Below are 18,719 nucleotides of genomic sequence, written 5' to 3'. Positions count from 1 at the left end.
ATCTTTGTGCACACATTGTGTGTGGGTGCAGACAGGTCAGGGAACCTCATGACCAAGTCTGCTTATGAGCCTGACTGAAGTAGCCATTAGCAGATCCAGGCAGAGGGGTCATAATTCCCTGCTTCTCTTTCATGGTTATGTGTATGCCTGCGTGTCCTTGGAAAGGGAGTGTGTGCTGTCTGACAACATACTAGAAACTTTTAGAAAATATTGGGCACTGATTGGGCATGGGAGTTGAGGATGGTGGCGTTGTGATGATGGGCATATCCCACCTATTACATTTTAAGTTTATCGCTCCTCCAAATTCTTTTTAACTCCAGCACTTAATCAGCTCTTTGAGTGCTTTTTAATTCAGTTACATTTGTAGTTTTGCTTTAACACAATGTAGGGGTGGGCGGAATATTATGGTACAGTGATAATATCCCTGTCTCTTATCATGAAGGTCCTTGTTCAAGTCCAACCTAAAGCAGAGATGTGTCATAATATGTCTGAACAGGTTGATTAAAGATATGTACTGATTTAAATTTCTCTAATTTTGACTTAATTTAGAGTTTCCCTAAGGGGCTGCCTTACTTTCATTTGATTTGATTTTGTCAAACTTGGTTTCCTAAGTAAGTACTCAGATAAAGAACAGCCAGCAACAATGGAAGATATTGTTCAATGTAGAGATGAAAGCTCGAAAAAATATCCTAAACTACCGTAGTATACAAGTTATAGCGTATTCTTCACGAATAGGCTGGAGGTCCTGTTGCATTATTGGCTAGATTTTTCAAAAGCTGATGAGTTTCAGATTGGGTATGAGCATACTTTGAAAGTCTGTGGATCCCAATGCCCCCAAAACGTGCTGAGATTTTCAAAGGGAGGGCAGGAGCCGGCAATCCGCATGTCTCCAATTAACAGATTATTGCGCTTGTTGTGGAGCTTATTAACAATATTTAGAGCAGCAGTTTCATCTCATCGTATGGGGGAAAATTGAAGGTCTGGGACACATTATAGAATAGATGTCGTATAAAGAGCAGGGAGTCATGAGTGATAATGGTCAACTGTTGTAAGAGATGGCAGATAAGCCCAGCTGCTCAGTGGCACTGAGCTATCATTCCTGGTGATGAGAAGCTTGGTTTTGTGAGCAGTGAATGGTTAGACTCTCAAGAGGTCTGTGAGACATTTGGAATTACTTGAGCATCAGAGATGGCTACAGAAAGTCCTGGTGAACCAAAAAGTCAAAGATGAATGAATTGAGATGAGAGCAGGCAACACTGGCATTGCACTGAATAGTGAGGAGGAACTTTGACATATGCTTCCTGTTGGTCAAGAGGAGGCCAGAGGAGTGGAGCAAGGGGGGACAAGGGGACAAGGGTGCTACCCAAAACATTGGCTGTATCAGTAAAGTGTCAGTTACCTTCAAATGGCTGAGTTTCGGAGACTTTGTTGTTGGTTTTGGGTATTTATTCTTTGGTCCATAATGACCTGATGCATCATTGCTCTCCACAACAGTATCTTTTATGAAGCTCTAAGTGTCACTGAGGCACTTAAGTCTTATGTAGTCAGGTCATTCTATTGAAGAGTGGGTGGAATCTCATAGCTAATGACTCATCACGCTATCCAAATGGGGAAGAACACTAATTTTGAGATAGTTGGGACAGTGTAAGCAGAGAAATCACGAGTAATGTTTCTCCCTCATGTTCTGGATGTTGTGCCAACAGAGCCATCAAGATAACAACTAATGTGCCAACCATATTTCAGAAAAGAAAAGGCTTCCATTCAATGCTTATACAGCTGGTTTGCAACCACAGCAAGTGAATTTTGCAAAGCTGAGTGCAAAGTCTTGGCAATGTTGTTATGATGCCTTTATTCTTGGAGAACTTAATGTACCACATCTCCTCAGAACACCATCCAAACTCCTTGAGTGGCTGGTGGGGAATAAAAGTTATCCACTGAAGAGATATCTCCTGACATCTGTGTGGTATGTGGTCACAGAAGCTGAGAGATGCTAAAACCAAAGTAATCTAATAACATGAACCTGCATTGAACAAACTGTTGACATTGTTGTGTTCGCCGAGCTGGGAATTTGTGTTGCAGAAGTTTCGTCCCCTGTCTAGGTGACATCCTCAGTGCTTGGGAGCCTCCTGTGAAGCACTTCTGTGATCTTTCCTCCGGTATTTGTCGTGGTTTGAATCTGCCGCTTCTGGTTGTCAGTTCCAGCTGTCTGCTGCAGTGGTCGGTTTATTGGGTCCAGGTGGATGTGCTTATTGATTGAATCTGTGGATGAGTGCCATGCCTCTAGGAATTCCCAGGCTATCCTCTGTTTGGCTTGTCCTATAATAGTAGTGTCATACGACCAGCTATCCTTAGTAGCCACACACGCAATTGACAAGCAACATTAATTCGACTGGGACAACACTACTATTATAGGACAAGCCAAACAGAGAACAGCTATTGGGACATAATTTTTAACCGTTTCACCACATTCCACTGCTTGGAATTTTACACCACAGTGCCCTTCAGTACAAGGATCTGGATCAGTGGTGCTGGAAGAGCACAGCAATTCAGGCAGCATCCGAAGACAGGCAAAATCGACGTTTCGGGCAAAAGCACAAGCCAGCCATGGTGTCTCATATTGTGGTTATTTGTGTTGTGCAGCACAACAAAACAACTAAAAGAGGTTTGGTTTTGGATGAGATGGAGTTTTGAATGCCACTTAAACATGATCATTTTAAACGTCTAAGAAGAAGTGATATGATGCTACTGCCTCAGGGATATCTCGGCAACATTCCCTCCTGCTCCCCCAGTAAATTTGTAATCTGTTAATGTAATTTGTCTTTAACAAATCTATGCTGGCTGTCAAAAATTAACTTGTATACCTTTAAATGCTAACCACTTTTATCCCTACCATTTCAAACTCAAAATTCTTGGTCATATTTGAATTTCATCACTGCTCATCTTCATAAAACCTACAATGTGTCAAACTCTCTTGGACCTCCTGTGCCTTCCTCCTCTTTTTGTTCCACCTTTGGTATCACCGTCTTTCACAGTCACTTTTATTTTCTCCAGCACTTCCTCCCTAAACCCATCTACTTTGCAACCACACTTTGTCCTTTATGAAAAAATGTCATTTTTTTGACCAGGCTTCTGACCACTCCTCTCCAATGTGAAGTGTTTCATGATACGTTTTCTACATTAAAGATACTGTATAAAGACAAACTGTTGTTTTGCAAATGTCTTGCTGACAACATGCTAAACAATACTGAAGATTACTTTTCTGTCAGTATATATAACATAAAAATATGTTTTCTGAAAGTTTTATAAATCAGCACTGGATTCTATCCATCCATCACTGCCTTTAGTATATTGCTGATCCAATTGGTAATGCTGCACAGTGTGTCAAGTGATATTGTATTTATAACCTTGAAGTGGGCCACATAGGTCCCAAAAGTCCTTTGAATATTTAAAAGAGTAGATTCATATGTCACAGTAATTATGGCACTGAAGGAAACTGTTCAGCCTTCAAAATCTGAAGAGTAATCCAATCGGTCTTATTTCTGTGTTCTAATTCATTTGCCCTGTAAAGTTATTTCTCTTAAGTGCCCATCCAATTTCCTTTTGAAATTATTCCTCATCTCTATTTCCTACCACCCTCATAGGCAGCAAGTTCCCGGTTGTTGCATTCACTGCATAAAATGTTCTTCACTTATCCTTCCATCAATTGCCTAAAGCATCAAATCTGTGTCCCTTAGTTCCAGTACCATCTAGTATCATTTTATTTGTTTACTTTGCCTTCAGCAGCTGTGACCTTGTACAGGAGTATGAAAGACCACTTTGGCAGATGTGCTTTGGGCAAATAGGTTACAAGACAAGAAGCTATAGAAGCAGTAGAGGCAATGGACTTAGCTGAGATGTGTTGAATAAATAATTCACATTTGTCGTTCTAAGGGAGGAGATGCTGCACAGTCCATGGTGACAGAGGAGGAAACTTGGACACCGGACCGGTTTAAAAGATGGTATTGGAGAGGCATTGGTACTTACCATCGATAAAGCACTGAGATCAGATAAGATGCGTTCAAAAATAGTGAAGGAATCAAGCGTGGAAATTGCAGAGGCATTGGGAATAATCTTTCAATCTTCCCTAAACTTGGGGTGGAGTGGAAGAGAATTATAAGTTTATTCCCTTAAGCAAAAAAGGTTGTAAAGATAAACTCAGAAATTACAGACCAGTTTGATTTCAGTGGTGGGGAAATTACTGGAAACAATTGTTCAAAATAGAATTAATAGCTATATTGATAGAAAAATATTAATTGGGAAGAGATTCATGAATTTCTTAAGGGAAAATCATGTTGGACTAACTTTATGGAGATTTTTGATCAAGAAACAGAGTTGAGGAGGATAATGCTGTTGATATGATGTGTATGGATTTCAAATAGGACATTCTAAACAATGCCTCACAACAGACTTGTAAGAAAAGTTATAGCTTCTGAAATAACTGGGGTATTAGGAACATGGGTGCAAATTGTTTCTGGAAATACTCATATTGGAGGCAGTTCTGAGAAGGTTCACGAGTCTGAATCTTGAAATGATGGTGTTGGCTTATAAGAAAGATTGGGCAGGCTAGACCTTGGGATTTAAAAGATTGGGAGGTGAAGTTATTACTTATAAGGTTCTTCTGAGGCATTTTGACAAGTTGAGTGCTGAGAGGATGTTTCTCCTCATAAGGAAATTGAGAACTAGAGACCACATTTTAATAATGAAGAGTCTCCCATTTACAATGAGAATAAGGAGAAATTTCTTCTCTCAGATCATCTTAAATCTTTGGAATTCTCTTCCTTCAAGGACAATGGAGTTTGGACCAGTAAATATAATCAAGACTGGCTAGACTGAATTTTGAACTCCAACGGAGTTGAGTTATGGGCAGAAAAGTGGAGTTATGGTCCTCCACTTGGAGGTGGGAACAATCATGATGTTACTGACTGGAAAAGTAGCCTGAATAATTTAAGTGACCTATTCCTGTTTCTAGGTTCTTATGTTCGAATTCTGAAACTCCTATGCTCCTGGTTAGCTTTCACAATCTAACCTTGTAGGTAAAATCCAACACTTGGAATTATTCTTGTAAATCCTTTCTGCTCACGTAACCCTCGTATCACTTTTGAAGTCTTGTCCAGACTGAATGCACTACTCTTGTTGTGATAAGGAATGTTTAAAGTGAGTTACTAATATAATTTTGTTTTAGTCAAAATAAACTTATACATAGCAGATGGTTTGGTCCAGCCCAAATTAATCTCAAAATGGGCTTGGTATTACTATATTCCAAAATGTGGTGAAAATAATTATTCAATGATTCATACTAGTGGTTTAGATGTATATACTGAATTAATATAAAATTACTGAGTTGTTTTCTTCCATGCACTTTTTTTTATCCTATTTTGTTGCTCCATCTTGCCTCAGTTATCATATTTAATCTTTCATACAACAGTAATTTTCACATTCCTGCAGTGAAGCATAACCATCATTTGTGCTAATATTTACTGGATGTTTCTTTTCTGTCACCTGTTTAGGTCTTGTGGAAATTTGTCTGATGCATCCCCTCGACGTGGTGAAAACCAGGTAAAGCTTTGCTTGAGCAAGTTTTATTGATACTGGAAGTCATCCAGAATGCGGGCTGTCAACTGGTGATTTAAAATGTCAGAGCTTGCCTGTGTAATTGGTATTTTAATGTCATTCTGCAATGGAGATAACTTGGCAAACTGATAATCTTTCATTCTGTGAAAAAACATGAGCCATTCCTTTTTAAAGGAGACAAATATCAAAGAAGTCCTATCAGGGCTAAAGCAGCTAATAGAATTACATTCTTGTAATTATTTTTGAGTTTGGATTTCAATTTACAATTTATTGCTGTTTTTACTGTCTAGAATCTCTATAGCTATGTTGTTTACTTCTTTCTTTTTTAAAAAAAGTAACTTTTCAAACTGGTTTTACTTCAGGGATTTAGCAAGCCAAACAAATGAGTCTTGTTTAACTATTCCCATTGACAACCTGTAGTTTACTTGCAAACTGATACAGAAAGAGTATGTGATTCAGATCTACTGTACTCTACATGCTTTAATCAGAACAAAATTTTCCTTTCTCTTAGTACCAGTGCTGAGTTGGGGTTGTGAAGAGCATTAGGGATTGGCAGTAAGAGGGCAGATTAATGGATTAGGGTAAGCATGAGGCAATTCTGTCCCATATTTTGATCAGACGTTAAAACAAAATGTGAACTTTGCTGCATATTATCATACACATTAAATCATTCAATTCTGTTTGATCATTAAGCTGAGAAACTGTTCAACCATTTCTTGTACATTAACTCATTTCATTCCAACTTCTTGACTTGTTCAAACAGATTCTGGTTATAGTTTACATGGTAGTGCAGCATATGAATGACCTGACCACAGATTCACATCACATCATATTTTTCATTCTTGACTTGTAATTGAGTACAGCAGAAAACAGCAGTTGAATGAAAGACACTGTAATATAATATGGGAATGCTAAGGCTGGTATTCTTAAATTAATGCAATTTGCCAGCATACATGAAAAAGAGTTTGGTTTCCAAGTTAAATCAGTTTCAGTTGAAAAAGGAACATTTGAAATTCTCACTTTCTATTGTGTTGCATTTTGCTTTCAGTCCAGCACGTAGGTTATTTCACATTAGATCCAAAAGGATAGTATTCTGGCATTGATGTATTAAGAAACTTTGACACATTTATGTAAGTTAAAAATAGAAGGACTGCTACCATGAATATATTTGGAGATTATTTTGCATTTGAAATTGAATTTGAAGATTGAATTAAATCTTGAATTCCATAATTTAAACTCTACATTATTTCTATCATAGGGGTGCAAGACTAAGTTTAATTACAATTGTTAGGAACTTAAACTTTGAGATTACAAACCATTTTGGTTTGATTTTGTCATTGACATTTGACTCTATTGAATGTTAAGATAATATATTTTTAACATGAAGCCATGGCATTTTAAGTTCTCCATTTAATCAAAAATATATTATCACAAAACTCTTTTCATTTCTCAAACACATTTGTTATGCATTAATAGTAGGTTGTGGAAAGATTGTTCTAAACTTGGAGTGAAGTCCGCAGCAGCAGTGGGATGAAGTTATGGCTTTTCATTAACCTGGAAACCTCCTATTTACATGGTTCACAGCCTGGTCTCAGCTCACTTGGAGGTAACAAAGGGTGTCGGACCCAAAATGCAGCAGGGGGCTCACTCCTTTAGGGCTGCCATCTGAATCTGATCAGGTCAACTGTTTTAACTCCTGCCTCATTAGGGGAAATAAACAGGAGATTATGGTTCATGTAAGGATCATATTACAGAGCTCAAGCTTGTTCCAGACATTAGGTAGCTGATTATTTTTTGTAGAAGCCTTACTGTTTGTCCTTTAGTTAAGAATGTTAAGTTGAGTTTTTTGAGAAACTTGTATTTGTTACAGGTCGAGAGAATGGAGTAAATTAAATAGAACAGCGTTAATAAATGAGATGTGTCACTCACTGAGGGTGGATCATGTACTCAGGCTAACGTCAGTCTGCTACAGAGACTTAGTATTGATGACGGACAGCAGTGTGTTAGTGGTGCTTTGCCTTTGACATTTAAAACATTTTATAATGCTGAATGTAGAACTGTTAGGCTGAGGGAGACACTTAGTGGATTTCACATTCCAAAACAATGACATGTACTTATTTATTAATGTAGTCCTTTAAAAAAATAAGAAGCACAGTTCCTTGTTTGCTAGAGTGAACAATGTTCCTGACATTTTTTCTAGTCTTAGGTAGAACGGGAAATATCAGCTGATCCCACATAGGTTCAGATTTGCTCATGTGTACTTGAAAGGTGGGCTGAGGCAACACAATTCTTTGTTACTGTTGTAGATAGCATTAATTTAACTAGGAAAGGAAGTATACAAAGTTTTGTAAAAACACAAGTGTTTCCTTGCTGATCCCAAACAGTTCATTATCTACAGTGCCTAAGGCAAAACTAGGTCTACTGTGAAGAGTGAAATGTACCCTTACATCCTAAAATTACTCTTTATAACTACAAGACTGCTGACAAGCATACTTATTATGTAAACGAAGAATATGAATGGATATAGTTTGCAGCCTTGGAAAATATTGGCTGTATTTTTAACTCTCAAATATTGCAGATTGAGTGAAAGATATTTTCACGATTTCCAAAGCAACCAAATCTTCTGTCTCGCTAGTTTGAAAGTAATTTGATTCTTGACATTTCTGAGTGAGAAGGAGTTAAAGAGAAACTTAATTATTTATTAGAATGTACTACTTAAAACTACAAAGAAACTAAATGAAGTCTACATCATGGTCATCAGGGAATTAGTAATACTCTCTCCAAAATGATGCTTTACTGCTTCAAGTCAGACCTAATAGGACTACCTTAACATTTCAAATGTTGATTTGTGATTGACATTTGTCACATTAAACACTAAAAAAGTAACCTGGGAATAATTGTAAATTAATGAATTATTTTGGGTCTTAATTTTGGGCACCGTGTTTCAGGCAGGTAGGAAGAGAGCAGGCCTCAAAGGATTAAATTATGAGGGGATTGAATAAATAATTTAAAAAAAATAAAGAACTGCAGATGCTGGAAATCAGAAACAAAATCAGAAAGTGCTGAAAACATTCTGAAGAAGGGTCATTGAATCCAAAACTTAAACTCTGCTTCCTCTCCACAGATACTACCAGATCTGCTGAGTTTCGCCAGCAGTTTCTGATTTTGAATAAATAGTCGTTGTATACCCTGGTTATTTTGAAGGTTTGAGTCAATTAAGCTGTTTAAAATGGTGTAAGGTTTTGATTGTATGGACACGAAGAGCAGAATCTTATGGGGGTCTGCATGACATGGCCTATGGTCCATTGTGTGACAGAATTGGGTGACAAGTGCAACTTGGCACCTCAGTCATGTTGCAGTGATCAGCAATGACTGTACAAAAGGCCTGTGCTGACTGAAGGGAAATCACTATTAATTCCACCTCCTGATCTATTACATAAGCATAATGATTGTCTGTGCAGAATGCAGCGTGAGGGTCAGTGTTTAATATGAGTGTGGACATTGGAGGGTAGTGTTGCCTCACAGGCAGTCCCTTTTCGCTGACATATTGGATCACTCAGCCAGTACAGCATCTTTATCAAGTAACTACATATTCTGAGGCAAATTGTGATCGTGTCTCCCATTATCCACTGTCAAATATATCATTGTGTGAAGGTTTTTGCTCAGCCCGGATGTGAAAGATGCAGCGCTAAATATGGTTCTGAGAGCTTCTTCTGTATCTAAGTTTGGCCCACTTCCAGTAAGAGTAATGGGCACTGCCGCATGGTGGTCACTGTAGCTGCCTACCTAACGAAGTAATAAATGGATGTAAATGGAGCAGGACCAATGGCAAACCCAGGAGCAGCAGTAGACCCTAGAAGAGGATGAGGAACACCCAGCTCAGGGAGAGGTTGCAGTTGCAAATCCCCTCAGGATGCTGAGATGTGTAGAATGCTCAGTCGTTTTCTAACCCTACTGTATTTCCTGGGCCTGAGCAAGATGCTGAATCTATATGTCCCAGGGCACTGTGATGAAACTGTACCAGATGTTGGAATGGAACCTAGATCTGCAGGAATGGGAGACAGTCTTCTTCTGCTCATTGTGAAGGTTGTTGTATTGCTAAACCTCTACATGATTCGTTCCTTCCAGGGAACCACAAGAGATCTTTGTGGGATCTCTTAGTTGAACACCCTGAAATGCAGCTGCACAGTGACCTCCAATATACTCTGGACAGAGTGTGTCCCATAAACCTGGTGGTCTGTACTCTGCACAATTAGGGCTGACAATGGAGCAATGTCCAGAGGGACTGGAGGAGAGGATAGAAATTATCTTCCAAGGAGAAGAATGAGGACATTGGGATGGGGAAAATTGACATTGTCCATAACAGAGCTCAATTATGATGGATGTTACAAACCAGTGTGATAATGCTGTGGCTTTAAGAGGTGTGTTTTGCTCTGGTTTCTTTAAGAGAGAGATTGGGGACAGGTACCAAGCAATCTATGAGGAGATAAACAACTTGTGAAACTTTGTGTTTTCAAAAGAAAGTTGGAACATTAGAAGCAGCCTGAGTGGCTGTGGTCAAGCTCTCACAGATCCAGGACTCTCAACAGTTGTTGCTGAGGACTTGGCAGGGTTGGAAGGCAGTGAATCTCTCCTGACTGCTACTCTCTCTCTCTCTCTCTCTCTCTTTCTCTCTCTCTGAGTTTCTCTCAGATTTGTCTTTTGATGTTCTTTCCCCTTGGACTGGAGAACTCTTTGTGAGACCATTTGTTTTCTGAATTTGTCTTTTTGCCAAGGGTGTATATATGGGATGTTGCTTTTTTGGAACAGTTAATTAGTAGTAGCTACTTTTTATATTATTCTGCCAAATTTTCCAATGAAGTTAAGTTATTCCAAGTTCTTCATTCTTTTGTTGTATTTTAACTACAGTGTTTGAATAAATTGAGTAGCATTGAGATTTTTGACCAAGTGAATTCCATCTGGAACACAGCACTTGACATTTACCTTTAAAATATGAAAAATTAGGGTCTAGACTACGTTCTTAATATATTTTGATGGGATCTGTTGTGGTCCATGACATGAGACAAAACCTCATTTATGCCTGGTTCCCGTAGATAAAATTTAGGTGCAGTAAACAATTATTGATTGTAACATTTTTTAATCGTCTGCTGAAATTTGGTTGGCAATGTGGGGGCATAGTTCAGCTTCTGTTGATTTCATTTCTGTTACCTTTTCATTTCTGTCAATATAAGCTCATGCTAGTGTTTGAAGTAGTTCAAGTATTTGCCTATATGTGATGGTTCCTACTGGCCAGCAACAGCAAGATGCCAGGTTGACAATGGACAGTGATTCCTGATGAAGGGCTTTTGCGTGACATGTTGAATGTCCTGCTCCTCGGATGCTGCCTGGCCTGCTGTGCTTTTCCAGGACCGCTGTAACCTTGACTCTTAATCTCCAGCATCTGCAGTATCCACCTCCGCCTAGTGGATGGAGGGAATTGAGTAACACTGACTTAGAGGGTCATCATATGGGATGCAGTTAGGGACAAGTAAGATGTGTGGTGTGGTGGTCAAACAGTGATGAGGGTAAGAGAAGGCAGTTGTATGTGCAAAGGCATGTCAGCCATGTCAGCTTGGGCCATTAACAGCATGGCCTTATGGCTGTTGTGCCACTAAGCTGCAGATGAGGGGAAACGCCAGCCTTCCAATGCTTATCCAGATGCACAGCAACCTTGACGGGATTGTTAAGGTCCATAGGATACTCATCTTTGGACAGATCTCCACTGAGTCGCAGTTCCTATGCGTTTGGTGTGTGATAAGATGGGTGGAAATTGAATATGAGATGCTAATGGACTAGGGTAAATAATTAATTTGGTTAGCCTGATTTAATAGTGAGAAAACATGTGAGGCCTCTTGGCAAAAATCCTTCCAAAAAATCAGATGCAGCTTAAACTAGGCTAACAAAATGTAAGATTCAGTCCAAAGTAACAATTTCCTCTAATTGAGTTGACTAATGGTCAGACTCTTAAAAATTAAAAGGCCATGTGGACTGAAAGCACATTTTCCTTCAAAGGGTATTGCAAATATGAAAATATCTTGTAGATGCTGGATAAATTAAAATTTTCACAACTGTTTCAGATAGATATGATTTGATGTTGGTTTAATTGGATGTGGAGCAGAAATGGATAGAAGATGTTGAGATCTCGGACAACATTAACTTACTGGCAGAATAGACTTGACTGCTAAGTGATCTGCTCCTGTTTCTGGACTCCAGAGATTCTTTCATTCGTCATGGAATATGGTCATCATTAGCTTAGTCAATATTTTTTTGCCAATACCTAACTACCCTTAGAAATGGCAGTGAGCTGCCTTCCTTAGCAATTACATGGCATAGATACACTCACAGTGGCTTTAAGGAAGGGGTTATAGGTTTCTTTTTACTCAATGATACTGAAGGAACAGCAATATAGTTCCAAATTGCAATAGTGTGTAGCTTCGAGAGAAAATTGTTAATAGTGGCCACTCCCTACATCTGTTGCCCTTGTCCTTCCAAATGTTGAAATTCATTAGATGGACCATAAGATATAGGAACAGAAGTAGATCATGTGAACATGACTGATCTGACAATCCTCAACTCCACTTTCCTGCCTTTCCCCACAATCCTCAATTCCCTAACTGATTAAAAATCTCAACCATGAATATCCTTAATAACTAAACTTCTACAACCCTCTGCAATAAAACATTCCACAGAATATCTACTCTGTAGGAGAAGAAATTCCTACTTGTCTGTGTTATAAATGGGTGACCCCATACTTTGAGATTATTAGATTACTTACAGTGTGGAAACAGGCCCTTCGGCCCAACAAGTCCACATCGACCCGCCAAAGAGCAACCCACCCAGACCAATTCCCCTACATTTACCCCTTCACCTAACACTACGGGCAATTTAGCATGGCCAATTCACCTAACCTGCACATTTTTGGACTGTGGGAGGAAACCGGAGCGCCCGGAAACCCACGCAGACGCGGGGAGAATGTGCAAACTCCACACAGACAGTTGCCTGAGGCAGGAATTGAACCTGGGTCTCTGGCGCTGTGAGGCAACAGTGCTAACCACTGTGCCACCGTGCCGCCCACCTGACTAGACTCTCCCACAAAGGGAAACAACCTTTCTGCAAAAAATGTGTCCAGTCCTTTAAGAAGCTTGTATGTTTCAACAAAATGAACTCTTGTTCACATAAATTACAATATGTGCAGGCCCAACCTATTTAACCTCACCTTATAAGGCCATACCCTGGATCAATCTAGTGAACCAACTCTGACCTACCTCTAACACCAGTCTATCTTTTCTTAGATAAGCAGTCCAAAATTGTTCACAATATTCCATGTGTGGTCTAAATAGTGCCTAGTATAGGTTTAGCCAATGTTTCCTATTTTTATTCTCCATTCACTTTGAAATAAAGGCCACTTTCTAATTGCCTGCTCTATTACTTGCTCAAATTATGAGCTCGCTTTTTGTTTGAGTTTGGAAACTTTCATAGTTTTTTTGCTGTGCATCTAGTGGATAGTACACATTGCATCAGTGGCAAAGGGAGTGAATATTGAAAGTATTAGATGGGTGGCAATATATTGGGCTGCTTTGACCTGGATTGTATCACATCTTTTGAGTGTTATTGAAAACACACTCTTTCACAGAAGAGTAGTCATTCCATACATCTGTTGCCCTTGTCCTTCTAGATGTTGAAATTCATCAGATGGACCATAAGCTATAGGAACACTCTTCCATCACACTCATGAATTGTGCCTTATAAATGATGGGTAGGCTTTGAGGATCCAGTATGTGAGTTATTTACTACAACATTCCCAGCTTGTGATCTGCTCTGTTGCCACCGTATTTCAAGTAGCACGGTGGTCAGTGGTTAATACAGCTGCCTCACAGCGCTAGGGAACCGGGTGACTGTGTGGAGTTTTCACGTTTTCCCCGTGTCTGCATGGATTTCCCCTGGGTGCTCCAGTTTCCTCCCACAATCCAAAGCTGTGCAGGTTAGGTACATTGGCCATGCTAGTGTTCAGGGATGTGTAGGTTAGGTGGATTAGCCATTGAAAAAGTAGGGTTACAGGTATAGGGTACGCTGGTGGGTCTGGTTGCAACACTGTTCAGAAGGCCAGTGTGGACTCAATGGGTTGTATTGCCTCGTTCCACATGGTCGGGATTCTGTGATTATTCTAGGTGGTTAGTCCAGTTTAGTTTCTTGTCAGTCGTAACCCCCATATGTTGTTAGTAGGGGATTTAGTTATAGAAATGACATTGAGTGGCAAGGATGATGTTTGGAGATAGCTATCGCCTGAAACTTTATTAACGCACATTTTACTTGTCACTCATTAGCCCAAGCGTAACGTGTCCATTTGGACATGGACTACTCCAGTTTCTGAGGAGTTGCAAATGATGCTGAACACTGAGCAATCATCAACAAATATCCCTGCTTCTGACTTTAAGATGGAGGGGAGGCTTTTGATGAATCATCTGAACATGATTGGACCTAAGACACTACCCTGAGGATCTTGTGCAGAAATGTCCTAGATCTACAATAACCATAGCTGCCTTCCTTTTTGCTTGGTATTTCCTATATTAATGTTAAGTTTTATATTTCATAATGTTTAACTACATTATTTACAACATAAAAAACTTTGCTAAATTATAACAGGTTTTTTGGCTGTGGATCTTATTGATTTTCAATGGGAAATGTTGAGAGACCACATACTACAGTAAGAAGTAGGGCAATTGGTGTTAATATAATGTGTAACGCAACAAGTGGTGTTTTACAATAGATGTTTAACTGCACTTGGTATCACCTTACGTGGATACCAACAATCCTTTACTGGTGGCATTTAAAAATAATGTTTAAAAAGGCATTAAAATTCACATGGGCTGTAAAATCTGTTACAATCTGATCTACTGATTGCTTCAATGTCTTCAGTATTCATCATGTTTCTTTTATTATTTATAATTCTGTGTTTTGGTAATAAATGTTGGCAGATGTATAAAATAATCATATTATTCATGAGAAAATGGGAAATGTTTAGTCCTTATTAGTAATATTTCTTCACCATGGAATTCAGAACTGTAATTAAGGCACACATAACAGTGAAATTACAGAAAATGGCTTTTCTCTTACAAACCCTACTACGTCTATAAAATACAAATAGAATCATCCCTGCTGTTTCACCTGACCTATGAACTACTGAGCAATCGGGCACATATAAGGAAATTCCAGATGTGGCAGTAGTTCCCGCATCAATGCAACCTAAGGTTTTGTTCTTAACCTAACTGGATATTTTATTTTTCTACCAGAAAATTAAACTTTGGTGTAGAAGAAATAGTTCTCCCCCATGGACAAATGGAACAAAGTACTGCTGAGTTAAATGATTAGGTCTGCATTAAAATATGTGTTATTTCTAAAACATACCCATTAAGTACACCCACTTCTAATGTTTTATATATGTTGTGAATTTAAGATCTCTGGCACCGCCCCAATATCTTGGGACCAATTCAAAGCTAAGTCATAGTCCACCTCTTTTCCTCCATTGCAGTATCTTCCTCTGCTTCAAATGTTCAAGGACTCCTCTCCAGAAAAGCAGAATCATTTCAGCCTCAAACAGTCTCAGTGTTTCGTGCTCCATTAAAAGTGTTCCATGCTCAAACAAGGCATTTCTTCTTATATTTCCTCAGCCCAATAGCAGAGAATTCTTTCCTGAGCAGGAGAGGATAGGGATCACTCGTAGTTATAATCAGACATCCTTGTCCTGGCAATGAGTAAAATGCACTGCCAAGTGCTGTACTGATCTTCCATTACCTGCACTCTAAGTGCGTCCTTAACATCCCCAAACTTCTTCCCTATTTTGTAACTCGTCTCCTGTCTTGTTTTTTCAAGTTCCAGTGGCATCTGCACAGACCCTATCCTGAAAAGACGAGCTCCTCCTCCAGTGCTGAGGAAGAAAAGGTAGATGCCTCAGATGAAACATCTGTCTCCAACATACTCCACCAGCTTAGATCCTGATATCTCGTGGCTATATTAGCTGGGTTAGAGGCAGGAGCACATTCTACTGGCATGTCACTGTTAGCAAAGGAAGAAATGCCCAGGTCACTGGCACTCAGTGGACCATCGGAGATCAGGCACATGCTCAGCCACAGACAGGAGAGATCTCACAGTGTCAGCCATCAAATACTTCATTCAAATGCACAAACAGGCTCAGGTGCAGCAGGCAGATTTGTCAAAGGTTAGAGGAGTTCACTAATGCCTTCTGTTCTGTGCTATGTCCAGCATGTATGTATTTGGCTGCCTTTTTGTCAGGTTGGCATGTGCCATGCAGTCCCAGGTCCAGCTGGATATACACATTGATCTGTGCTCCATCACTGGAGCCAGTGGTGCTCAACACTAATGGCAAGGCAACAGGAGAGTGAGGGACATCACTTAACCACATTGCAGGGCTCTTTTCTCACAAGGAGACAAGCTAGTGCCAGTTTGCACCCACCCAGATGAGGAAACACATGCAGCCCCAAGATGTCTCCTCTCAGGATACTCCAGAGATGACCAGGATTGCCACTTCCATGAATCTGCAATCCGCAACCGTGTGGCAGTTCAAGGAGAGTGAACTTGCATTGTGGCAGAAAACTCTCATTATGCCTGGGCCCTCTAATGACAAAGGCCCCAGGCATTATCCATCCAAAACTCCAAAGCCAACAGGCCTCATTGCTACAGGACAAACTACCTCCACCCTACTTTGGGCTTCAGGGCTGTAATATAAGTAGTGGAAGGGAAAGGAAAAAGAAACCCTTCTAGGGGCACATAGGTGGCACTGGTGGAAGTTGATTGTAAATGCATCATTGCATTTTTAAATGTTCACTTTACATCATCAGCTCCATGAACAACTGTTATTATAGCTACAGGTACAAAAATGAAAGTAGAGAGACGAGCAATCATTAGCATCAAACAATTTTGCAACACTCTCTCAACAATAGTTGTCTTTTCTGTTACACCCATGCTACCATGAAACTTTGTCATGACTGAATGAGGAAGCATCAGGATGTTGTGAAAGGCTTCCATCGGTTTGTAACTAATAGCTTTATTAAACAACAGGAAGTGAATGAGAAGAGTCAAAGCAGTAAGCAACAGTAGTAGTTGAAATTTCACAGGGATGCTGGTTTCTAAGCATCAGTACATTTACAGACAATAAAAGATGGCTGTGTTGCTTTGGCTGATAATAGTGCACTGTAGGATGCTGAAGATGATGTTCCTTCCAAGATACATCCTAAATTTTCTATTCAGTACAATGCCACAGCCTTCAGGAATCCTCATGCAGGGCTTTGTTGTGTTCTCCAGTTGTCCAAAGGAAAGAATCCAAGGGTTAATCATGTCATCTGTCAATACTGCGCTGCAACAAACCCCCAGACCTGATCTGGTGGGAACTTGATGTGGAAGTGACCCTCATCAACCAGAAATTTGTTGAAGAAAGGATTATATTGGAGATCTGCATGACATTGTGACATAGTGATCTGACTGCCATTTCTAGACAGTGTAGTGCCAGTGTCCCTCTATAAACAGCACAGACTTTCTCAGAAGATGAGCAACTCATCTTTCCCACATCATGCCCCCTCAACCTCCAACCCTACACTCCCCAAGAAAGTCAGCATTGCATATATGAAAACGGTGTGGATGTTTTGTAGTTCATGGTGTGAATTAAGTAGCTCCTGAACATTGTGTGGGCTAATAAACCTTGGAAGATGATTGTGACTGTTGGAGTTAAAGTGAATCTTTACAACTTATTTAGCATTAAATGGTGCTTTACACTAGATTTCATTTATAATGTTAAATGATATAGTCAAGATTGCCTGTGGCCAAGAATTTTTGTCAAGACAATTGGTCAATACATGATGGCCACATAGAGGATTATGTGATACCCAATGCCTGTAACCTCTACTGTGTAAGTGTCTGTTTACCCCTTGCTGGGCCTCACATCAATCACAAGAAAAGCTTACTCCCTCAGTGTAATGATTTCTCCCAGCCTTTTTACCTGTGCGCATACTTGTGATTTGGATGAGGATGGAAGGTAAAACTTCACAGGAAATTGTATGTAAATGTTGTGGGAATAGGTAATAATGACATGTCAATGTAAGCAAATTGGCCTATATCTAGCTGTCTACTAGTGAGATATTCTTCTAATGAAAAATCAGATTTTTCTTTTCTCGGCATCAAGACTCATTTTTCTGTTCTCATCATGTTTACAAACTGACTCACTTTTGTCCACGTTAATCAGGAGCTGGGGAAATTCCACCTTAAGCTATGAACACTGATCTCTTCATAAAAACCAACTGGACATTTATAATTACTGTTTACAAAAGGAGACTTTTCATTTGTTGAATTTGTAGCTCAATGATCTTAACGGTTTTCAAATTACACACATTCTCTGTTGTCTTGTACCCTTACTGTGAATGAGGTGATCTTAAAATACTATATTAATGCATTAGTTTAATATTATCTCTGTTGATGCTCACTTATACTATTGTCACCTGTTGGAAATGTTCAAGGTTAGGAACATGGATCCTTTTACAATCAACTACTTAATGTACAATCTGTGGGCATACTATAGCTTTTTAGCCTTCCATGATGTTCAATGCAACTGAAAAATGCTTAACCTAACACCATTTTTCGGAGAATAAGCCTCCTCAAAGGCGATTTCAATCCTCCATTGTTAGAATCTTTAGGTTGCTTCTGGACTTCAGAAAAGTATCCAGACTGGTAGTAAGGTGAGATCGCATGGGTTTCAGAGGGAGCTAGCCAATTGGAGACAGAGGGTGGTAGTGGATGGCTGCTTTTCAGACTGGAAGCCTGTGACCAGCAGAGTGCCTCAAGGATTAGTGCTGGGTCCACTGCTTTTCATCATTTATCCAAATGATTTGGATGTGAATGTCGGAGATATAGTTAGTAAGTTTGCAGAAGACACCAAAATCAGTAGGGTAGTGGACAGTGAAGATTATCTCAGAATATGAGACCTTGATCAGATGGCCAATGGGCTGAGGAATGCCAGATGGTGATTAGTTTAGATAAATGTGAGGTGTTTCATCTTGGTAAGG

The 18,719-nt window shown here is 39.6% G+C and overlaps 1 protein-coding gene across 5 annotated transcripts in view; it reads left to right on the top strand.

The window, feature by feature from the left end:
* Nucleotides 1-18,719, top strand: part of slc25a21 (solute carrier family 25 member 21) — a 523,053-nt gene that overhangs the window by 385,576 nt on the left and 118,758 nt on the right. For all 5 annotated transcript variants that reach the window (XM_043697850.1, XM_043697849.1, XM_043697853.1 and 2 more), the window contains one exon: nt 5,547-5,595. In XM_043697850.1, coding sequence (XP_043553785.1) covers nt 5,547-5,595 — 49 coding nt within the window. The remainder of the gene's footprint in view (nt 1-5,546; nt 5,596-18,719) is intronic.

This window comes from Chiloscyllium plagiosum, chromosome 10 (assembly GCF_004010195.1).
Source record: "Chiloscyllium plagiosum isolate BGI_BamShark_2017 chromosome 10, ASM401019v2, whole genome shotgun sequence".
NCBI classification, from domain to species: Eukaryota; Metazoa; Chordata; class Chondrichthyes; order Orectolobiformes; family Hemiscylliidae; genus Chiloscyllium; species Chiloscyllium plagiosum.
This window is presented reverse-complemented; position numbering and strand designations above follow the sequence as displayed.